At 44.4% G+C, this 23,634-nt stretch overlaps 2 protein-coding genes across 3 annotated transcripts; both read left to right on the top strand.

The window, feature by feature from the left end:
• Positions 1–112: 112 nt before the first annotated feature.
• On the top strand, positions 113–18,180 carry LOC150038957 (interferon regulatory factor 6). The gene is made up of 8 exons (XM_090328095.1): positions 113–164; positions 4,358–4,542; positions 9,230–9,434; positions 10,459–10,587; positions 13,503–13,676; positions 15,116–15,508; positions 16,381–16,499; positions 17,586–18,180. Exons 2-8 carry the CDS (start codon positions 4,369–4,371, stop codon positions 17,808–17,810), a joined length of 1,419 nt encoding a protein of 472 aa, XP_090184221.1. The 5' UTR covers positions 113–164; positions 4,358–4,368; the 3' UTR covers positions 17,811–18,180.
• Positions 18,181–21,281: 3,101 nt separating this feature from the next.
• On the top strand, positions 21,282–23,518 carry LOC150038956 (UPF0739 protein C1orf74 homolog). 2 transcript variants are annotated; one of them, XM_090328120.1, is made up of 3 exons: positions 21,282–21,591; positions 21,720–21,928; positions 22,072–23,518. In XM_090328120.1, exon 3 carries the CDS (start codon positions 22,136–22,138, stop codon positions 22,943–22,945), a length of 810 nt encoding a protein of 269 aa, XP_090184246.1. In that variant the 5' UTR covers positions 21,282–21,591; positions 21,720–21,928; positions 22,072–22,135; the 3' UTR covers positions 22,946–23,518. The 2 variants fall into 2 exon arrangements, with proteins under 2 accessions (XP_090184246.1, XP_090184247.1); XM_090328121.1 differs by lacking the exon at positions 21,720–21,928.
• Positions 23,519–23,634: the final 116 nt, after the last annotated feature.

Below are 23,634 nucleotides of genomic sequence, written 5' to 3'. Positions count from 1 at the left end.
CCGGACAACTCAGGAACGCGGAGTATCCTATCGCTCGCCACCCGGCCAATCGCGCGGGCCGGGGGCGTGGCCAGGCCCGAGGGGGCGTGGCCATGCCGCGCGGAGCGTCGGGGGTGCTCCGGGGCTGGGCGCTGACGTGAGCTCGGCGCACCTGGGTTGGGCAGGTAAGGAGGGCTGGTGGTGGGACCGGGAAAGGGACCCACAGTCTCCAGTTGCGCACTGCGGAGCGACCCTGAGCCGGGCCGTCGAGGGGCGCGTTGACAACAGGTGATCTTAGCTGTGGGAAAGGTGGGGACGCCGACTTCGGGAAGCCGACCTGGAGGGAGGGCGACACCTCCGCGGACGCGGAAGGGCTGGGTGCCGGCTAGGTGAAGATGGGAGCGTGGCTTTAGGACATCGGTTTGGTGATAGCCTACCCGGGCTCGGGTGCTGGTCGACTTCCAGGTAGCCCCGCCGTGCTGGGCCCCTCCGGACCTCCCACTAAGCCGACTGGCTTTCCTTCCCACTGAAGCCCCATGCGCCCCCGCCCCCGCTTCCGTCGATTGGAGCGGAGGCATCCCCCACTCCGCTCCGCTCTTCTCTCCCCCCACTCCCCCTGCCTTAAGCAACTTTGCCCCTGGCTCGGGTGGGAACTTCCCAGTTCCTCCGGCGTGTTCCTGGTCCTGCGTGTTTTGAGAAAATAGTAGTAGGGGGCGGGGTGTGTGTGTGTGGGGGGGGGGCGATCTGGAGCTTTGGTTGGTTTTCTTTCCCCGGAATTTATTTAGCACTCAGGCCTTTCTGCTCTGGGCCTGGGAGACACCCATGGATTTCTAAGTAGCCGAGCTAGGTGTTGGGGAGGGTGGCGCCAGGCGTGGCTGCTCCGGGGGTGAGGCCCTCTTTGCCTGAAGGGGCTGGAGGCGTTGTGGAAAGAGGGAGAAAGTCTCTCCCAGGCTCCATTGGGAAGGAGGCCTGGGGTGCCACTCTTTGCTTTGTGGTAAGGGTCACCAGGCCCTTCCTCTGTGGTTGTCTTGGTAGATGTCAAGAGTGGAAGCCAGGGAAGGGAGAGAAGAAAGGCACTGAAACGGGGATTGGTGCAGTTTAATGTGTATGTAATAATAATGCATGACAGCTCTCCAACACCTTCCAAGTAAGGTGCACCAGGGAATAAGGGTGTGGAGTTATAGCTGGAGGCTCAGAATTTACCCCTGAACAGGACCAAACCTAATGGAGGGAAGCCTGGAAACAGATGGCCATTTCAGTTCCCTTCAGGAGGGTGGGAAGGAAAAGAAATGAGACTGCCTCTAAGACTTGTCTGCAGAAAATGGCAGCTATGTTTAGGAGCAAAACCATCAACAACTATATCCTGGCTTTGAGGTAGTAGTGGGCCCTGGAAACTGGCTCAAGCAGAAGCTGTGAAAGTAAGTGGTGATGGGTTTTTATGAAGGACTGCTTCCTCGAACTGGGGTGTGATACAGGAAAGTTTCCTGGGGAGGCTTATTGGGTCCCTGATCTTTGTTCGAAGTAAGGGTAAGAGACCTGTGGTATCCTTGTCCCTTGTATGGTTAAGACCTGTTAGAGACACAGGTGTTGAACTTCCCAGTGATGGCTGCTGGAATTCCAGCTGATTTCAACTAGACTAAAGCTGAGGTGCTTTTGAGAGTGGGGTTCATGTATTCAGTAGGTCTTCCAAAGGCAGGGAGGAGTCTATGTTGATTTTGGTTTGTTCTCAGTATAAAAGAACCTGGAGAGATTCGGAAGTCAAGACTCCAGTGGCAGGGTTTGGTATAGTGCATTCTGTTTGGGGATTGTTGGATCTGAGCCCCGGATACTGCACTTAACTTTTCAGTGATTTAGTTAATCTGTCTGTGAAATGAGGATATCAATTCTAGGATCGTGAGGATGAAATTAGACATGTCTAATACACAGGAAACTGAAGAGGCCTATACAGATAAGAGGACTGTTGATAAATGTGATTTGAAAAAATCAGTTGAAACATATCACTGGAGGAGAATGTGAATGATTTGTACAAGTGTATAGGAAAAGAAAAGATGCCCATAGTCCTGTTCCCAGCTAACCATTACAAATACACTGCATTGGTACCTTGCTTTTCATGACTCTGGGAGCTTGCACACCAACAACAATTTATGACATAGACTGGAGGTATGAGATCGTACTGCAGTCCTGCTCCTTGGAGTCATGTTGTAAATCTCCTAATCTAACAGAAATCCTTCTGATGCTCAATAATAACTGCTGAATATTGCAGCCTGTGGATATGATTGAATGAACCATTCTTCTCTCATTTTAGTTTTCTTTTTCATTTTTCCCTCTGCTTGTAAGAATTCTCATTTTCAGATGGCATTTCCAGGGCGATCTTGGCAATTAGGGAGGTAAGGGACTGAGGAGGAAAGGCTGGCACTGAATCCCCTGAGGCTGAGGTGGGTTGTTCATGTGTGAGGCCACTCAGAACACTGAGAACTCTAGATTTTAGTCACTGATCTCTCTGAGTGGATGCCCCTCCTTCTTCCTCAGTAGATTCAGCTCCTTGAAGTGGCCTGGTTGTCACCATGGGTCAGTCCACGATCAGTCAAGAGGTGGCTTCCATGTGACTGACAGAGGTATAGCATTTAGCTGGTACTCTAATAGAAATTCTCCCAATTCTACTAGGTTGATTGACTTCCAATTTCTCCATTATCTTTTTCCTTTGGTGGCCCATTTCCCTTTTAGGGCTCAGGCTAGGGAAGAGAAGACTTGCCCCAGGGAGAATATACACTTTTTTTTTTTAATAAAGTGTAGATATACCATAGCTTCACGTGCTGTCCTACAAACCACCCCACATCAAGGCCAAGAAACTGGGCACTTGAACACAGCATGCAAAGCCTGTTCACTGAGCTGAGCTGTGTTCCCAGGGGGAAGGTTTCGGTTGCAGGACTCAGTAATTGGGTCAGAAGGCTCAGGTGTGAGCTGGACCTACCTTGCTCTTAAAGTGCCAGAGACTAATTTATATTTCAGTCTTTTGTATCTGCTGGGAATGTGGTTGATGAGGGAAGAAATGTTGGGAGTCATTCACAAGTCCTGGTCATCTTGGGCTGACTTAACTGGTTTTGGTTTCAGTACTGGATAGGAAGGTAACTTATTCTCAGGCCATTGTAGGCTTCTTGTTCCAAAGTACATTTTCTCCAGAAGGGATATTTGTCGTCTTTTTCAAGAAGGGAAATCTAATGAAAACACTGAGCTTTGTTGTTTAGTAGCTATCACAGTGTTTGGTACACAGTAACTGGAGAAAAGTATATTTGTTGAATGACTTATTTTTCCAAGCATCCATTTCTCATGTTAAAAGAAAAAGAAAATACCAAAAATCCAAATACAATATCCTAGACAACTATTTCTTGAGAGTGATCTTTCCTTTTTCCTTTAGGTAACTGATCTGGGCAGGTGTTTGTTTTCTGCTGAGTGCCAGCTGCTGTCGAATGTTATCTGCTATGCCATGTATTTTTATGAGAATCAATTGCAGACTTTACCCAGGCTGGCGCCTGTAACCAATCAGTTCATGCCAGCATCTGGGGAGATAAACAGAAGTAAGAGAGGAGGCTGGCCTTGCTGGGTACAGCTTGTCTTATGGCTGCTTTTAGTTTGCTAAGGTTGGGGACTGTGAGATTTGATTATTGTAGGGCTTCTTAGTTTTATCAGACTCAGTTGCAAAAGAAGTATTTGCAAAGCCTTGGTCTTTAGAGTCCCCCAAATCTTCACATACTGGAAACCTTACCTCTGCCCCTTTTGGTATAGAAGGTAAGAGAAAGAAAGGAAAGCTGATTTGGCCCAGTTCTTTAGATCCCGGTGGACTGTCTGCCTGCTCACTCATGTAAGTGAGGACTTTGGAACCCAGCACTAGCCCCTTACTTCCTTCTCTTAGTTAGGATGGTGTCACTTCTTATTGAAATACTCTGGCTTGTTTATAAAGAGCTTAGCCTTCAGCCCATCTTCCTGTTTCCATAACTTTTTCTTCCCTCTTCTGAGGTAAGCTTGAAAAGAGCAGTTACTTCTCTTTTCCAAAGCCCTAGAGGAAGGACTGTTCCCTGGGGATGACATCACCTTTTTTCGGCTTCTGGATTGTAAGTAGAAGAAATGCGATCTACTTGCCTGATAAGTCTGATTTGGCTAGAACATGGAAGTATATAAATGGCTTTGGTATAAGAATCAAAAGAACCTTTTAACCTCTTTTTTTCCCCCCTACTTGGCATAGTTTATTCCCATATTTAGTTTCTTTGCTGTAATCTAATGAAACTGTAGCCCCAGCATAAGGGAATGATAGCTGGGAAAAGTTCCCGGTGACTGGCCTAAACCTCCTGTCCTCCCCTTATTTTTCTCCCCCTCCTCCCAGTCCTCCAGATCATGGCCCTTCATCCTCGAAGAGTCCGGCTGAAGCCCTGGCTGGTGGCCCAGGTGGATAGTGGCCTCTACCCTGGGCTCATCTGGCTACACAGAGACTCCAAACGCTTTCAGATTCCCTGGAAACATGCTACCCGACATAGCCCCCAACAAGAGGAAGAAAACACCATTTTTAAGGTAAAGGACTTTCTTAGTTCTTTCTCCAAGTTCTCTTAGACCTTTCTGGATTTGTTTGTTTTCTTGCTTTGCTGTTGTTGAGCCAGTCCTGGGGTTTGAACTCAGGGCCTGGGGAGCTGTCCCTGAACTTTTTGCTCGAGACTAATATTCTGTCACTTGAGCCACAGCTTCACTTCTGGCTTTGTGGTGGTGAATTTGAGATAAGTCTCATGGACTTTCCTGCATGGGCTGGCTTGAAACCATGATCCTCAGATGTTGGCTTCTGGAGTAGTTAGAATTATGGGTATGAGGTACCAGCACCCAAAACCTGGCTACTTTTTTCTTTTTCTTTTTTTGTTTTTAGCATGGAGAGTACTCTAAATACAAAAGCTCTGATGAAGCGGAATGTATATGATGGTGCCCAAACTCTTAACAGGCATAGTAATTTCTCATTGGGATACACACACACACACACACACACACACACACACACACACACACACACACTTATTTTTAACCCTTTATTCTTTCCCATTGGTTAATGATACTCAGTTTATGTCTCACAGGAATCAAGGTGAGTTTAACTAATCTATTAGTGTTTATTAGTGGTTCCAAATGACCAAAGGTCAGTGGTTGACTCTTCATTCACTCGGGTTCTTGACACTAAGAGAAGTGCTTAGGCTTAGGGATGGCTGTCCAGACCATGGCAGAATTACCAGGGTTTAACATGCTCCTAATAGAGGTTATCAGCAAGTTATTCCTGGGCTTGAGCTCAGGGCCTGAGCACTGTTCGTGGACTTTCTCAAGGCTAGAGCTCTACCACTTGAGCCTCAGCATCACTTTTGGCTTTTTTCTATGTATGTGGTACCAAGTGCTAGGCAAGCACTCTCCCACTGGGCCAAACTCCCGGGCCCAAGTTATTCTTTTGATATGAAAATATTTTCCCTATTTATATTCTCTGCTTAAAAATTTAATATGATTTGATTACAAATTTTTAGTTTTAATTTTTTCTTTCTCTTCCCCCTTCCCCTTATTCAGTACTGAAGATTGAACCCAGGACACTTACCACGTAGCTACAACTTCAGTTTTGTTTTTTTTATTATTGTAATTAATAGAAGGGTTACATTATATTTGCCAGATTGCAGTTTCAATCTTAATTATGTTTTCTTAGTTAAAAAGTAGCTCAGATATGATAATCATTTTACTGAAGCAAATATTTGATCACATAAGCATCTTACAAAATTTATGTGACACCAAAGCTTGACTTCAGACAGAAGTAGGTGGGTAGGTAGTAGTCGTGGGAAAAGGCTTAATATAATTCCATGGACCACATTTTCACACCACACCGTCTTCCCCCTGCTGCCTCCTCCTCATCCTAGGAGTAGCTTAGTTTCTGCAGCCCAAGACATAGAGAAGTTATCTAGAAGACAAAAATGTAAGCTTGTCCTGACTATGAGTCTGTCAAAACTGATACTCTAGCTTTTTGCTGAGATTGGATCAATACAGGGCTGAAAAAGAGATGGTTTCAGAGCTCAAGGGGAAAGCCATCCTAGCAGTGGTCCCCCAGTGATTGTTACGTCAGGTTAAAGAGGCAAGGCAGACAGAACATTGGTTTGAGGTTACTTAGAAGGGATGTAAATGAGCACTCTTAATTTAGTTATAAATAATGAAAAATGTTAAGGACAACACCTGAAAACCAGCACCAGTGATTGTGGTTGGTGTTGTGAGGGGAACCGACATGCTCTGGTTCAGGCTGCCTCACTGTGGCCTGAAACTGAAATTGATAGATTTTAACTGAGATTTGGTCTGAACCTGGGTTTCCTGTTGAAGCCTTTGTCCGTGGGGAAAAGGCTAGATCCTGAAAGCCCTACACCTGAAGGTGTCGTGTATGCTTGACATGGGGAAAGCTTTGTATCAGTATATCTGTATGCACAATGCTAAGGGAGGAACAGGCAAGTCAGGAGCAGAGGAAGGATGCTTTTACACATCCCAGACTTGAATGAAACATTAGCAAGATATACAAGTGAGACATTAGCATGGAATGGGTGCTGTGTTCATGATCTCATTTCATTCTCTCCATGCTGCTTTCATGTATGAGCAAAGCTGACTCTTAGTGTGGCTGAGTAACTTGCTCAAGTTACACAGCCAATAAACAGTGGAATCAAGGCTGGAACTCATGTCACTGTCCCCCACCCCCCTCAACTTTCTGCTTTAATACTGCCCCTTTTGACTCTGACTAGGAGTTGGAATATCTACCTTGAACTTCTGTAACCATCATCCACTTGTGTGGTCTTGAGCAAGGCATATACCTCCTCTGGGCTTCAGTGTCCTCTGTAGAAAATTGAAGATGAAATGAACCTTGCCTGCCTGTTAGGATTTTTAGGAGAATATAATGAAATAAAGTATGGAAAGGGATTTGTAAAGTGTCATAAAAATACAGGGCTCATCTCTATTTTAGGAAGAGAAGTAAGGACCTACACAGTGAACATAATCTCACTGAAGCTGGAGTCGGGATGAGTTTGGACAAGTCATGTTTATGATTCCGTTTGCCATATGATATCTTGTAGGCTAGCCTTTCTTGATTCTGAAGTTACACTCATAAAAGGCTGTGGCCCTCTGCTGCATTAGCCTTGTGTTCCTAATGCCATTTGAATGGTCTTGGTGTTGTGTGGAAAGCCAGAGCTGGACTGTGGCTGGCTTCGTCTGGCTGATCCCTATGGAGGGTCAGGACTGTAGTGGAAACATACTTCTGCCAAAATCTGCACATTCCCAATCAGGCTGGGTGGGGCCAGGGTGAGCATAAACATAAGGACCTAACAAACAGAAGAGACAATGAGGGAGCAGCAGCCAAGTACACCAGGTACTGTAGATGTGCCTCCCAGACATTAGGGACTGGTGAAGTTAAAATCTCCTATTAGTGTTGCATGGAATGGAGCAGCAGTTGGGTCTTCTAGTGCTTTCTAAGCCACCCAAGCCAGTGCAGCTTTGTTAAAAGCTCTTCTTCATTCCATACCAGAACCCAAATCTGGGAAGGCTGTAAGAGGAAGTGGGCCTGAAGATGAGGAGAAAGAAGTTGAGAAGGAGTTAAGAGTTAGAGGGGGGACGTTTAGAGTAACTGTGGAAAAAATCTTCCTCACAATTGTGGGGCTTTGTAGGTGACCGAGGGAGATCACAGATCTCAAAGGATGCTGCAGAAGAATTCATTTGCAGCTTGAGAAAGAAGTCTGTGGTCAGAATCAAAGGCAGGGAGATGTTGGCAGAATGCCCTGTTGGCTTGAAAGAGTTTAGTATGTGCTTCCTGCCATGAGTTCTCTCTAATGACAGCTCCTTTTTCTACTTTAGAGGAGATCATACTTTTGAAGAAAGTTTAGGGACCAGCGTATATTAGCAGCCAGGGAAATAGACCTTTTGTGAGTAGAAACATAAATGCATATTGGACATGGAAATGGGCTGAATTTCTACTCCTTGCTATAATCCTGAGAAACATACTCTATAGAATGAGCAGCTTAGGTTTTCGTTTTCTTTACTGGAGAGACTATCTTACTCCTCTTTTCTGGGGATAACACTGTGAATTCCCATATTTGGAAACCAAGAGGAGCCAAAGAAGATTTAATCCATGCCAGTGGCCACTTGTGTGGCTACGGCATGAAATTTCCGAGTGATATAGAAAACATAGGAGTTCGTGCTAGGATGTAGCTCAGTGGCAAAGTGCTTGCCTAGCAAGTGCGACATCCTGGGTTGGATCCCCAGGACCAAAATAGAAAAGACAAAAAACAAAACAAACAAAAAAACCCTAAACAAAGAAAACATAGGAGCTCAAAAAAGAAGGAAAGGTTCTGGGTATAGGTTTTTTGTTTGTTTTTAAATTATTTAACTTAGGGCTTCAGCCACAAAACTATGGTGTGCATCCTGTTTTAAAGGCACTTGGGTTTTGCAATTCTGTATATATCTGAAAAGACGGAAGAATAGACCCTGCTCTTCACATCATCTTCCATTCTCTTTCCATATTTATTCTTTAAGAAACTGCTAAAAAGATAAAGGGAAGCAAGGTGCCAGTGGCTCAGGACTGTAATTAATCCTGGCTATTCAGGAGGCTGAGATCTGTGGCTGTTGGTTTTCAAAGCCAGCTAGCCAGGGCAAGAAAGGCCCAGAGACTTTTATCTCTAATAATCTACCTTCAGAGCTAGAAGAGGGGCTGTGGCTCAAGTGGTAGAGCACTAACTAGTTTTGAGCAAAAGAAGCTCAAGGGACAGCACCCAGGTCCTGAGTTCAAGATCCAGGAAAGGTATAGGTGAGCATACACACACACTCACACTCATACTCATATATGCACACTTGCATGTACACAGGTTGCCCGAAGTCCTGGTATCTAGAATTATGAACATTTCAGCACATATTTTGCCAGACCTTTCTTTATTTTCAACTCTTCATTGTTATCTGGACAGGTTTTGAGAAAGGACTCATTCAAGAGACTGTATTTGCACAGAGCTTCATTTCCCTTTGGCCTTGCTTTGTCTGGTTCTAGGGGCAATATTGCCTGCTGCAAAGTCTGTAAGTGAAAAGGTCAAGAATATGAGTTATATTTATAGATGTGTGTGTGTGTGTGTGTGTGTGTATGAGAATGGTAAGCACACATTTTGCTGTAAACATACACCTTGCTGTAATTCTGGACAATGGTAAGCACTCACTTCCATTTCTGGTTTCTCAGGCCTGGGCTGTGGAGACAGGAAAGTACCAGGAAGGGGTGGATGATCCTGACCCAGCGAAATGGAAGGCCCAGCTCCGCTGTGCTCTCAACAAGAGCAGGGAATTCAACTTGATGTATGATGGCACCAAGGAGGTGCCGATGAACCCGGTGAAGATATACCAAGTGTGTGACATCCCTCAGCCCCAGAGTTCGATCATTAACCCAGGTGAGGCCTAGATACCTGGGAGAAGTGGTATCATGCCAGATTCTAGGCTGGACTCTTCAAATGGATTGAAAAGCAGTTTAGTTTTAAAAGTTTAGGTGGTAAAAGTAGAAAGCCATTCCTTAAGAACTCAGAGGAGAAGTTGTTATAAACTCAGCAAAAATCTTCATGTTCATTGAGAGGAATGATTACTACCAAGGATTCTTACAGATGGAGAAAGTAAAGAGAATCTAGAATTCTACTGTAAAAATAACCTCTCGTGGAACTTGAGAAGCCAGCCAGGGAGGGAGAGGAGTGGAAAGGTGGGGGTGGGGTGGGGAAGATGGTTGTAGCAGGTTTTAGAACTTAGTATGTTTTGAGTTTTAAATCTGGATATTATAACTTGACTTTTGTGAGACTTGATTAAAGTTGTTGGGTTTCTTGAACCTGAGTTTCTTCAACTCCATTCTGTCTCTTCTGTACGAATCAGTTGGTATGACAGGTAAAAGCTGCTAGTTTTTTTTATTTTTATTTTTATGAGTGATTGTTTAATTTGTAGGGAGAATACCACCTTATCCTCCTATTTACTCAAGGTGTAATAAGTAATAGGAGCCAGATAATTTAGATATGTAGTTCAAGTAAGTCCAGTGAGGCCTAACCATGAGAAATGGGATCTTTACCTTACATTAAATTCATTAAGGTGAGAAGTTGATATACCTGAGTCCTTACAAGAGGTACTAAGGTTCAGGAAGCTAATGTGTAGCTGTGTCAATCTGCAGACATTTCTAAGAGAAAGGAGTTGCGACCTGTAGTTTCTGAGTAGAGGAAGCAAAGACAGCTGCATTAGGACTGTGTAGGAGGAGTTGGAACTAGGAGTTTAATACACCTTTGGTTCTCACTCTTTCTAGCTAGGACCTGCGGGTGCAATACTGATCTTGAGGATGCTGTGTGCTAGCAATCTTTAGCTTGTGGTGAGTCAGCTGCAGTGTGACTTGAACTGCTTGATTGACTTGAATTGCTTGATTGTGGGCTTGTGTGTCTTGGGTAGGATCCACAGGGTCTGCTCCTTGGGACGAGAAAGATAATGATGTGGATGATGAAGATGAGGAAGATGAGCTCGATCAGTCACAGCACCATGTTCCCATCCAGGACACCTTTCCCTTTCTGAACATCAATGGTAAGTGGGGTTGTAGGTGGGACAGAAGGATAAGGAGGGTGTTAGGAGTTTTATTCTCTGAATGTTGATCCATTGTCCATAACTGCCTTCAGAGCAGTGATTGGGCCCTGGGTTCAGAGTGCTGGGCTGTTTGTTAGTAAGCAGGACTGACAAGCAAGAGAACTGTGCTGGCTCATTGATTCCACTGTGGGGAGCTTTAAGGTTCCAGGGACTATTTAATCCAAAGAAGGAAAAATGAAAGTTTAATTCTTAGTTTTACACATCAACATACTAATGGTTATAAATTTTCTCAAGTTTCTTTTAGAACAAGCACAGATGTAAGTTTCATGTTGTAGGCAAATTCTTCTAGTATTTCTGTTGGAATAAATTCTGTATTCTGCCTTTTTCCCCTTCCTCCTCCTCCTCTTCCTCCTTCTCCTCCTCCTCCTTATCTTTCTCCTCCTCCTCTTTTTCCTCTTCCTTTTCTTTTGGTGCCAGTCTTGGAACTTGAACTCAGGGTCTGGGCAGTGTCCCTGAGCACTTTTTGCTCCAGATGAGTGCTCTACCACTTGAGCCACAGCTCCACTTCCAGCTTTTTGGTGATTAAATGGAAATAAAAGTCTCAGACTTTTCTGCTGACTTAGCTTTGAACCTTGATCCTCAGATCTCAGCCTCCTGAGTAATGAGGATTACAGGTTTGAGCTACCCAGTGCCTGGCTGTATTACTTTCTTAATGACGATCATTCCACTTAAGCTATAATATGGAACATTTGAATTTCTCTGGCTATTTATTCTAGGTTATGCTAGGATTTATTTGCCAGAAACTTCCTTTTATGGACTTGCAAATAAATCAAGGAAGATAGCTTGAGGGATTGGGAGTTACTATGTGACTGTAGGCATGGAGTCTCCTAGGGTACTTTCTGAGGACACAAAACACAACTGTAGAATTGTCCTTGTACTGCATCTTCACTCCATCTTTTCACTGAAGTGCTCCTTGTCAAATAATTTGCATTTAGTTCTGTAGATTTTTGAGGTATTTTTAGTACTGTCTGGATTCTGTGGGTCAAATGGAAGAACTTTTTCTACCTTGAAACTTGGTATTATCAAGATACTCTCTTTAGAAGTTTGGGGTAACCTACTTCCTGAAGGTGAAATAATGATACTTACTGTCTGTCCATTTTTTTTTTTTTTTTTGGTGGGTCATGGGGCTTGAACTCAGCCTGGGTGCTATCCCTGAGCTTTTCAGCTCAAGACTGCCACCCTACCTTTGAGCCAAGCCCCACTTCCCGTTTTCTAGAGGCTAGTTGGAGATAAGAGTCTCAGGTCCTTTTGTGCCAGAGCTGGCTTTGAACTTTGATCCTCAGATCTCAGCATCCTGAGTAGCTAGGATTACAGGGATGAGACACTGCTCCTGGCCCATTTAGTCTAGGTAAAGGAAAATTTTGTGAATTTTTTTTCCCTAGGCAAATCTGGCCACATGCCACATTCCCACGTAGTGAAGATTTTTGTTTTTGGCAGTCCTGGAGCTTGAACTCAGGGCCTGAGCATTGTTATTGGGATTTCTCAAGGCTAGTGCTCTGCCACTAGAACCATAGCACCATTTCCAGCCTTTTTTGTGTATGTATTACAGAGCAATCGAACCCAGGGCTTTGTGCATACTAGGCAGGCACTCTACCATTAGGCCACCCTCCTGGCCAACACTTAGTGAAGTTTTAGGAATTAGATATATGGAAATCTTTTCCCCTGACTCATTCTGCTATTCTCACTTCTTAAAAGGTTACAACCTTGGGCTGGGTTATAGGTTAAGTTGTAAAGTGCCTGCCTAACAAATTTAAGTCTCTGATTTCAACCCTCAGTACCACCATACCAAAAGGAAAACAAATTGAGAATCTTGATTTCCTAGTTTTGTTTATATTTTATGAAAACTAATACTGTACTTTTTTTTTTTTTGCCAGTCCTGGGCCTTGATCTCAGGGTCTGAGCACTATCCTTGGGCATTCTCAAGGCTAATGCTCTACCACTTGAGCCATAGCACCACTTCTGGCTTTTTTCTATGTATGTGGTATCGAGGAATCGAACCTGGGTCTTTGTGCATGCTAGACAAGCACTCAACCACTAGGCCAAACTCCCAGCCCTGTATGTTCTTATGTTTGTGGCTGCCTTGGATCATTATTGGAAAATTTTATATTACATAAGATATAACTAGATACCCGGATTTAGCCACATTAGAAGGCCTCAACTCAAATGTTAACCTCTGTGATTTTAACGTGACTGAGTCAGAGAAAGCAGTATTTGGAAGAATAAACTCGAAGGAGAGAGCTGTGGATTTTAGAATGAACAAACTTTGACAGTAACAGGGAAGTAGGATTGGGTTTTCACTCTCTAAAAAACTTTAATTGGATACTTTTGAATGGTCTAAAACTTATAATTGTAAAAGAAGAAAGGTTTTCTTGCTGACTTGCTCTTGGGTCTTCTAGTTTTTTCTCTGGTGGAGACAATCTTGTGGGTTCTTGAGTATCCTTCCAGAAATTTTATGCTTATTAAAGTGTATTTGTTTCTCTTCATAACATTCCTAAACATTAATACTTACTTAAATCTAAGCAATTCACTTGAGTTCACTTTATGGAAGGCAGCCACCTTCTGTTAAGTTGATAGGACCATCTCATGTCCTTTCTAATTTAATTCCAGAAGAAATAGTCTTTAGGTGAATGTTTAGCCAAACAAAGAAAAGTTCTTAGAACTTAGAAATAAAATGATTAGAAGTCAGGCTCGTATTTCGTATGAGTTATAGGAAGTATTGATGGGCTGGACGATCAAATTAAGTCACAGATTAGTAGTGTTTGATCCTTGTCTGCAGACCTTGTTAGTTTCTACAAGGCTCAAGCCAGGTACATGGGTGGTCTCCCTGACTGTTCATCCACATCCTTCTATTCTAGGTTCTCCCATGGCACCAGCCAGTGTGGGCAACTGCAGTGTGGGTAACTGCAGTGTAGGCAACTGTAGCCCTGAAGCAGTGTGGCCCAAAACAGAGCCGCTGGAGATGGAAGTACCCCAGGCACCTATTCAGCCCTTTCATAGCTCCCCAGAGCTGTGGATTAGCTCTCTTCCAAGTAAGTGAGCCCTAGGAATCAAATTCAAGGCCTCTTGTTTGTTAGTTAATCACTGTACCTCTGAGCTATATCCTCCACCTCTCTTGTCTCCTCTTTGTTATGTAAAGAATAGGTATTTATTCCACAGGTACTCTTGTGTCTCCTTAGGAGTTATTCAGTGAATCACCAAGGAAGTAAAGAAACTGGTCTGTACTTACTTGTCCATATGCTGATTGATTAGAGCTCCGGATTACTCACCATTAGTCTGACTAGGGAATTTAGTGACAAGACAAGTTATGATATAGGGAGGTTCATGACCCTGGTCAAGGAGACTCTTGAATTTGAAGGCCTTGAGGAGCTCTTTCTGAACGTGGTACATTTTATTTTAAGCCACTCTTGGGGCTTGAACACAGGGCCTAGGTGCTGTTCCTGAGCTATTTTGCTCAAGTCTAGCATTCTATCCATTGAAACACAGCTCTACCTCTGGCTTTTCTGGTAGCTAATTGGAGATAAGAGACTCACCAACTTTTTCTGCTTGGCTGGCTTTAAACCATGATCCTCAGATCTCAGCCCCTGGAGTAGCTAGGATTACAAGTATGAGCCATTGGCATCCAACAGTGAGTTTATCTTGAAGAATTGATGTCACTGCCCTGTTTTCTCTTTTTGTATTATATGTGGCCAGGTTCTGAGTACAGGAGTCTTTCCCAAGAGGCTTAATGGCTTTGAAAGACCTAATGGGTTTAATGGAGACTTGTTGGGTGAAAATTTACTTTGCTGAGTTAAAGGGGTGATTTTCAGAAAGATGGCCTGTTATTTCTTTTTATTCTTCTAGCTTTTTAAAAAAAGGACCCAAAATTGAGACACACTGGATCTTCAAGATTTCAATTTCCTCTAATGGCCTATTTTTGAAGGGATATCACAGTACTTTACTTAGTGAAATTCTAGGACCTTAGCATATGGTGATTGAAGGGAGAGAGTTCGTTATCTTAAGTCCTTTGCTTCAAGGCAGCCTTTTTTGTAACTATTGGAGGGTTTTGTCTCTTTTTGTTGCAGGAATAATTATGGCCATTCATTCATTTATTTTATTTATTTATTTAACTAAATTTATTTAGTTATTTATTTATTTATTGAATTTGAACTGGGTGCTATCCCTGAAGCTTTTTGGCTAAAAACTAGTATTCTACTACACTAAAGCCACAGCTCTACTTCTGGCTTTTTTCGGTCATTAACTGGAGATAAAAGCCTCATGGATTTTTCTCCCCATCTTTGAGCCGTGATACTAAGATCTCAGGCTGCTAGGTAGCTAGGATTAGAGTATGAGCCTGTGCTACCTGGCTCAGCCATGGCTTTTCTGAATGTTGACTGAAACATGACTTGATCTTAATGGACTTGTATGAGCCTTAGGGACAGGGAGGCAGACACATGGGAGCCAGGATTCACTGTTGTCTCTCACCTTGCAGTGACTGACCTGGACATCAAGTTTCAGTACCGTGGGAAGGAATATGGGCAGACCATGACCGTAAGCAACCCCCAAGGCTGCCGGCTATTCTATGGGGACCTGGGTCCTATGCCTGACCAGGAAGAGCTTTTTGGTCCTGTCAGCCTTGAGCAGGTCAAATTCCCAGGTCCAGAGCATATTACCAATGAAAAGCAGAAGCTCTTCACTAGCAAGCTACTAGATGTCATGGACAGAGGACTGATCCTGGAGGTCAGTGGCCATGCCATTTATGCCATCAGGCTGTGCCAGTGCAAAGTATACTGGTCTGGGCCATGTGCCCCATCACTTGTTGCTCCCAACCTGATTGAGAGACAAAAGAAGGTCAAGCTGTTTTGCCTGGAAACCTTTTTGAGCGGTGAGTTTCTCCCCCCCACCCCCGCCTCCACCTTTTTTTTTTTTCCCAGAATGTTGATGACGGTATCATCCCCTGGGTGTTTATATCTTGCATGTTTCCCCTCATCCTCCATCTTTTCTTGGCCCAGCAAAGATCTTAACCAAAAAGTTTCTTTTGGAAGGGGTCAAGCCCTGGAAGGGGTCAAGCCCTAGCAGAATTTGGTAGCAGGAGAGGGAGGCAGTCTTGCCATTACGTGTGCATGTGCGTGCGTGTGTGTGTGTGTGTATGTGTGTGTGTATGTGTATACTGAGGGCTTGATGCTTGTTTGGCTTGCTTAGCAGGAGCTCTACCCTGTGAGCCATACCTCCAGCACAGCTTTTTGATGGTGATTTTGGAGCTTTTTTTTGCCCTTGAACCTCAATTCTCCAGATCTCCACCTCTTGAGTAGTTAGGATTATAGGCATAAGCCACCAGTACCCAATGTCAACGTAACTGTTTTATTATGCTCAGCAAAATCCATACTTTTTTTCTTCCCCTCAAAATATTTGAATGATGAAGTGAAGCAGATAATTTTAGAAAGAAAACTGAGATGTGCATTTCACAATGTAATTTGAATCCCAAGCCTAGATCAATCATATCCAGTAGAACCCTGGGAAATAATGGAAAATTTGTATATTACTGCTGTCCAGTATGATAACTGCTAGCCATACATTGCGACTGAGTATGTAAGTATGACCACTGTGACACAGGAGCTGTTTAATTTTAATTAATTTGAAATTAATAGTCACATGTGGCTAGTGACCACTATTGGGCATCATGAAAGATAGTATTTGCAGAATGGATATAGATATGGTTGATCCAGTGTACCAAGCTTGCTGTTTTACCCTCTGCAGAGCTCATTGCCCACCAGAAAGGACAGATAGAGAAGCAGCCACCATTTGAGATCTACTTATGCTTTGGGGAAGAATGGCCAGATGGAAAGCCTCTGGAAAGGAAACTCATCTTGGTTCAGGTAAGGAGTTAAGCTTGTATCAGGTTTTTTTGCTAATGCTTCAGCTCCTATCTTGGGCAATGTTCTGATTTAGCATTTATTTGCTTGTATGTATTCTTATCCCATCAGAAGAGGTATCAGACAAGGCCTTATACAGAGGATCAAGCTGAAAAATACCAGATTCTTAAAATAAGTGCCAGCTTTACTAGAGACCTTATCCTTCCATTCTCTCACTAACACTGAAGCTTTGCTGAAACCTTTGGAAATGGGAGTTTTTCTAAGAAGCTTTTTTTGGAGGGTGGCAGTTTTCCTGTGGCTCACATCTGTAATCCTAGCTCCTAAGGAAGCTAAGATCTGAGGACTGAGGTTTGATGCCAGCCTGGGCAAGAATGTGAGACTCTTATCTCTACTAAAACAGTGGAAATGGAGCTGTGGATCAAGTGGTAGAGTGCTGGACTTGAGGTAAAAGACTAAGAGAAAGCTCCCATATGCTGAGTTCAAGTCCCAGGACCAACAAGTGCACGTGTACACAGCCTTGGGGCAGTCCCTGAAATTTTGTACTTAAGGACTCTACCACTGAACCACAGGTCCACTTCTGGCTTTTTTAGTATTAACTAGAAATAAGTTCCTGCTATGGTGGCTTTGACTCAATTCTCAGAGCTCAGCCCCCTAAGCAGTTAGGCTTACAGGCGTGAGCCACCAGTGGTACTGCTTTTACCTTAATGTGGAAAGGTTTGGAGGTTGCCTCAGAGTTGTACAATGAGGCAGGCAATAGATGACATTTGGTTTAAAAGTATTGCTAGGTAAGCCATCATTTAGGCATATAGTATGACACTACATCTAGACTCTTCACTTGAGTCAACTTCTAAAATGAACATTGATGGGATAATTTGGAGGGATCAAGATGTACATTGTTAACTAGATATTAGTATGAATGACTCTCCCAGGATCTGCTTGGTTTTCTAAAGTTTTTGCTCTCCTGCTTTGTAAAACAACCAACCCCAAAACCCCCCACCTTTTCTGCTGGAAGACCTGGTTCAGGAGGCATAGCTCCAGCTGTAACCAAGCGTTCCTCATTCAGTACTTGTGTGCTCTGTGCCTGAACAGGTCATTCCGGTGGTGGCTCGGATGATCTATGAGATGTTCTCTGGTGATTTCACACGGTCCTTTGACAGTGGCAGTGTCCGCCTGCAGATCTCGACTCCAGATATCAAAGATAACATCGTCACTCAACTCAAGCAGCTGTACCGCATTCTCCAAACCCAGGAAAGCTGGCAACCCATGCAACCCACCCCCAGCATGCAACTCCCCCCTGCCCTGCCTGCTCAGTAATCACAAATGCCATCTTCCTCTCTCCTCCTCTTTTTTTTTTTTTTACAATATTGTACAGATATTTTTTATTTTTCAGATTTAACCAGCTTTTAAATCTCTTTCCTCTTACATTGTTAGAAGTTTGTGACTATCCGAACACACCTAGCTTTTACGAGTTGATTTAATTTATGAAAAATCACCTGTCAATTTCTTTTTTCTTTTTATAGCTTTTAATGGTAGTATGACATAGTAGAAGGAGATTTGATCTGGGAGTTTGGACATTAGGGTTCTAGCTGCAGCTTTGCTTCTTGTACAGGTCATTTAACTTGTGGGCTTCAAACTTCTTACTTGTAAATAAAGAAGATGCCCGCAAATGCATCCAGCCTTTAAACTCTGACTAGAATACTTCATTATATTTGTACAGGCAACACTGCCCAGAACAGGATCTTTCTGAGTTGTTATTATACCACATTTTTTCTTGCTGTCTTCAAAGTTCCCTCAAGCACTGATTTGTCCAGGATTGAGCTCTGTTTGACCTGTTCTGCTAGTATAGTATGCTGGCTCCCTGACGGGGGAGAGAGGCACTGACTGGTTGCTTAGTAACCAAGCTTTATATCTAAATAGAAATGGGAGCCAAAGTCTGAAAGTCACCTGACCTGTGGAGTAAAAACTCATAAATCAAGTCTTTAAAGGGAAGCTGGTGACATAGAAAGCTTAAGAGCTTCTGTGAAAGAATGGATTGCCGGGCATATACCTTGTCATTGTTCACCTTGTATATGACAGACACATGACTCACTGGTACACTTCAGAGGGCTTTTTTTTTTTTTTTGCCACTCCTAGGGCTTGAACTCAGGGCCTGGGCACTGTCCTTGGATACTTTTTGCTTAAGACTATGCCCTGCCACTTGAGTCACAGTGCCATTTCTAGCTTTTTCTGTATATGTGTTATAGAGGAATCGAACCCAGGGCTTTTTGCATGCTAGGAAAACACTCTACCACTAGGCCAAACTCCAGGCCCAATAGGATCTCTTTTTCTTGTTTCCTTTTCTGAGGAACACTTGTGAAGGAATTGGGCATCAAAATATACTGACTACAAAACTACAAAAACCAAAAAGGACTTTTTTTTTTTTTTTTTTTTTTGCCAGTCCTTGGGCTTTCTTAAGGCTAGAGTTCTACTATTTGAGCCACAGCAACACTTACAGCTTTTTCTATGTATGTGGTACCAAGGAATCCATCACAAGTCTTCATGCATGCTATAGCCCAAACTCCTGGCCCCAAAGGACAGTTCTTGTTTGTAGACTCTTTTGGGGGTTGGGTAGGATGGGACTGTTGACATAGGGTCTTACTCTGTAACCCAGGCTCCCCTCAAAAGTGATTCTCCTGCCTCTGCTCCCCAAGTGTTAAGCTTAGGTACTGCAGTGCTTAGCTGCTTGGAATCTGCATGCCACTTGGATCTCTGTAGCTGAGATAAATGAAGCATTGGGTGTGTTAGGAAATGTAGGGTGAAGAAGGGTTGGGCAGTGTACTTCTGGAGAAGGCTCATTTGGCACAAACCTGCTCATCTCCTTTGCTAGAGGAGGTATTTGGGTGTGAACCATGAAGGTAAAAGTGGGGTAGAACACTGAAGCTGTCTAAAACTGCCACAAACTGTCTTTTATCTAGTTACCAGTGCTGAGCCCTTGACCCTTCTCTTTAAGATGATATTATACATACTTAAACTCCAAGACCTAAATGGAAAATTGAACCTCTAGCGGTAGCCCCAATCCTCTTGAATACTGGTGTCTGCTTGTGGGAGGTCATTATCAGTTGAGCTACAGATCCACTTCTGGCTTTTTGGTGGTTAACTAGAGATAAAAGTCTCATGGACTTGTGGGGATCCTCAGATCTCAGCCTCCTGAGTAGCTAAGCTAGGACCATAGGTATGAGCTACTGATGCCCAGCCTGGCTTTTATGTGCTCCTAACCATAGGTATCTCACTGCTCTTGTTTTAAACCTTTTATCAGAAGGCTGGGAATGTACATGCAAGTATCTCCTCATGCCCTCTAGCAGTTTCTCTGGTATTGATACCCAGGAATCCTCCATTCTTGGGCACTCAGTCTTTTCTGTCCCCTTTGGGTGGCTATACCACTCACTCACGAGGTGTCTTCTACTCCTTGGAAATTGGTGAGTTCAGTGATCACTAGCACTGGCTTTTCTTCACTGTACAACCCATTATGCTAGATTAATTGAAAGTTAAAAAGAACACAGTATAGGTAAAGTGGGAGATAATGTTGAATCTGGGTGGGGTCCCTTCATATAATTAACATCCCTAATATATGTTCTCAAAGCACCCCAAACTTTCACTTTCAGAACTATCATGTTCTTTGTAACTATATTAGCATCTGTATCCTGCTGGATTACAAACTTACTAAAAGTAACAGTTGTCTTAGAATTTTCTGCCTTGTCCTTGCAACAGTGTCTTATAACCATGTGTTCTCAAATATTGGTTGCTGTAATAAATGAACGAAGAAAGTCTTCCATATTGAGGATTTGTTGTTAATTTCCAAGGAGAAGGAAACTTTCTAAAATTAAGTAGTCACATTTCTCAACAAACTAGGTTTTCTCAAACTCTTTCCCTTCATAGTATGGGGCCAAATTGCTGGTAGATAAAAACGTGTTAAACACTAGGTCAAATAAAACTTTTCCTTCGTAATGATCTGGTCTAAAACCATGATCATCATTTATCATTGGAAATCTGCAAAATGACTCTTAACCATGAAGGTAGGTTTACTGTTTTGTACAATAATATACCTCCAGAGCCCAGGAACATATCTAGCATTTAGTAACTGAACATCTTCCCCCGCCTGGAACTCGACCTAGCAACTTTAGGATTCAAACACATCGAAGTTTAAAAAAAAAAAAAGGCAGGTTTTTACAGCACCCACGGGTTAGGATATCCTGCAAAATGTCAGTTGTCTTGAAGGAAAAGATCATTTTCCCAGATAGAAGCCAAAGCATCCCAGATCCCCCCCCCCCCCCCAGGGCCTTGCATTCTTTCCTGGCTCTCCTCGTTGAGGACTGGTAGCATTCGACTGCTTGAGCCACCGTTCCAATTCTGGATTCTTGCTGGTTAATTGTCGACTTTCGGACTGAATCCTGCCGGGCTGGTTTTGAACCCAGAACCTCAGACCTCACAGCCTCCAGCGTTGGCTTGTACTCGGGAGCCCGCCCCTCCCTCCTTCCCCCCCACCCTTACTAAATGCTTCCCCCCAGTCGAGGGGACATCAGACTCCGCAACACAAGAAGGGGAACGGGGTCCCAGAGCCACGAGCATCGGCTCCCCCGCCTTCCTCCACCGCCGCCCCGCCTCTTCCCTAGGCAGACGGGTGGGCGGGGCGGTGGTCGGCGCTGCCGGAAGAGGCGGGATCCGGGAGGTGCACACTTCCGGCCCGCGGGGCGGCTGTCCCGTCAGGCCTATCGCGGGAGCGCGATGACGTCATGGGAGAAGCTCCCGCCGGCCGGGCGGCGGGGGGCGGGGAGAGCGGGATGGTTGTTCATTCGCCTCAGGTTTTCAACCTGGAGCCGAGCTGGTTGTTCCGGATATGAGGTGGTTGTCTCGGAACCCAGCTGGCTGCCCGGGCCCTCTTCCGGGAGGGATTTCCAGTGTCGTGGTGGATGGCGTGCCAGGCACTGGCTTGCCTTTCCGGGCGGCTGGCAGGACACCGGAAGGAGTTCCTGGGCCCGTGACCCTGCGGCGGAAGTGCAGGCCGAGCGTCTGTGGGGGAGACCTCGGCCTCCTTACCCAGTCGGTGATCGCAGGCGCGGTACGTGTGTTGGGGGTGCGGTGGGGCGGGGGGGGGCTTCTTCCCCGAACGGGAACGCGCAGTCAGCAGAGGCTAAAATAAAATCCTCCTGCGGGTTTGGCCGTTGTCGTTTATTTTTCGTGTCTCAGGGTGAGATTCGTACAGCGAGCGGAGGGAGCAGAATGGGGAGCAGGCGTGGCTGGAAGGCAGGTGGAGCTGTGTCCTCTGTCTCAACTTCTGAAGGTTTTAATCCGACAGCATTTCAGAAGAGAAGCCAGACGTCAGAGGTTTCTATCTGGCTCTTAGGCCAGACAGACGAATTCTAGGGGACGAGGACTAAATCAGCCAGAGAAACCAGGTAGCCTTTGTAATCCCCTACCTCATTGACCTAGATGAACCTTCTAAATCAGAGGAAAGAAGAAAATAGTTGCCAAACAACAACAACAAAACAACCTGTTGGTATGTTAATCATTTTCCCTGCTACCACTTCGTTTTCTCTAGGCTCTTCCTCAAAGGTCCTGGACCCAGGGAAATAAACTGTGTCTAGCTAAGGAGGTCATGGTCGATGTTGCTTCCAGACACCATGTCAACACTGAACCCTCAGTTGCTGGTGGCAGCTGCTCAGCAGACTTTGGGCATGGGAAAGAGAAAGGGTCTACCTCGAGCTGCCTGCCTCCACCTAGCTGGAGAATTACTGGCTGTGGTCCAGGGGTTGAAGCCCGCCATACTGTATGATTGCAACTCTGCTGGAGTATTGATGCTTCAGGGGTATTTGGAAAAGCTGCAAGAACTGGGGTTCCTGGCCTCAGGACTTCACATTCTTGACATTGGAGAGAACAGCCTAATTGTCGATCCTGAGCAAGCATGTCAGCATTTGGAGCAGGTGCTTCTTGGGACCATAGCCTTTGTGGATGTTTCCAGTTCCCAGCCTCACCCTTCTATCTGTTCTTTGGAGCAGCTTCAGAATTTGAAGGTTCTTGTGACTGAGATCATCACACATCTGCAGGGGCTGCAGAGAACCTCATCCTTAGCAGCCTCCCACAGCAGGCTCCATTCCTCACACTGGAATCTCTGTACTGTATTTGGCATCCTCTTGGGCTACCCTGTCTCTTATGCCTTTCCTGTGAACCAAGTTGATGACAACTGTTTAGCCATGACCCCATTACGTGTATTCACTGCCCAGATGTCATGGCTGCAAGGTCAGCCCCCAATCCTGCTCTATTCCTTTAGTGTCCCAGAGAGCTTGTTTCCAGCCTTAAGGGATATTCTAAATGCCTGGGAGAAGGATCTCAGAACCCGATTTAGTACTCAGAATGACTTTGCTGAGCTTAGAATCTCTTCTGAGATAGTCACACTGCCAGCTGTGGCCCTCTGATTTTAATTCTCCTCCCATGTACAAGGTATTTAGTCAACAATCACCTCTGGCTTATCGGTGTCCAAGTGGAATCCTAAAAAGTGCCAGTTTTTAGTGTTTGGAGAATACAAGAGGAGAATGCTGGGATCAGTTGGTCACATACAGGAATGAGCAGTGGTGATAAGTATTGGTAGTACACATTTGTAATTTCTTTACTAGGACATCTTAGCAGCCATGTCTATTCATCTTTCATTGATAAGAGGTAGAAGGAAAGAAATCATAGGAAAAGGAAGGGTTGTAGATAACATAGTCTTGTATAGTAGCCTGTCCAATCTGGGTAGTGCCTTAGAGAAGTATTATGAGTGTTTCTGCCTATTTATATATTTCCAACTGAATTGGATTAAGGAGAGTAGACCTGAATACCTAAGTGTCATATTTGTAATATTCAGGAGTAAACTGAAGGTTCTGAGAACATTTTGTTAAGGTGACATTTATTTATAGTAGATTAAAAAAAATAGCTGGGTATCTCCTATAATCCTAGCCACTCAGGATGCTGAGAGCTGAGGACTGTTGTTTAAAGTTAGCTTGGGCAGGCAAGTCTGTGAAACTTATCTCCACTTAATCACCAAAAGGGCAGAAGTGGAGCTGTGTGTGGCTCAAGTGGTAAAGCTCAGGGACAGTGCCTATGTCCTGAGTTCAGGCCTCAGGAC

This window comes from Megascapheus bottae, unplaced genomic scaffold, assembly GCF_031878675.1.
Source record: "Megascapheus bottae isolate mThoBot1 unplaced genomic scaffold, mThoBot2.hap1 H_1, whole genome shotgun sequence".
Classification (NCBI taxonomy): domain Eukaryota; kingdom Metazoa; phylum Chordata; class Mammalia; order Rodentia; family Geomyidae; genus Megascapheus; species Megascapheus bottae.
The sequence above is the reverse complement of the archived record's forward strand: the minus strand, read 5'-3'. Positions and strand labels throughout refer to the sequence as shown.

What these genes read in the sequence shown, in the direction of transcription:
- LOC150038956 (XM_090328121.1), top strand. Translation starts at nt 22,136, where the DNA reads ATGTTGCTTCCAGACACCATGTCAACACTGAACCCTCAGTTGCTGGTG.
- LOC150038957 (XM_090328095.1), top strand. Translation starts at nt 4,369, where the DNA reads ATGGCCCTTCATCCTCGAAGAGTCCGGCTGAAGCCCTGGCTGGTGGCC. An exon ending in AAGAAAACACCATTTTTAAG is followed by an intron (nt 4,543 to 9,229) that starts GTAAAGGACTTT and finishes CTGGTTTCTCAG; the next exon opens with GCCTGGGCTGTGGAGACAGG. An exon ending in CCTGGAAACCTTTTTGAGCG is followed by an intron (nt 15,509 to 16,380) that starts GTGAGTTTCTCC and finishes TACCCTCTGCAG; the next exon opens with AGCTCATTGCCCACCAGAAA.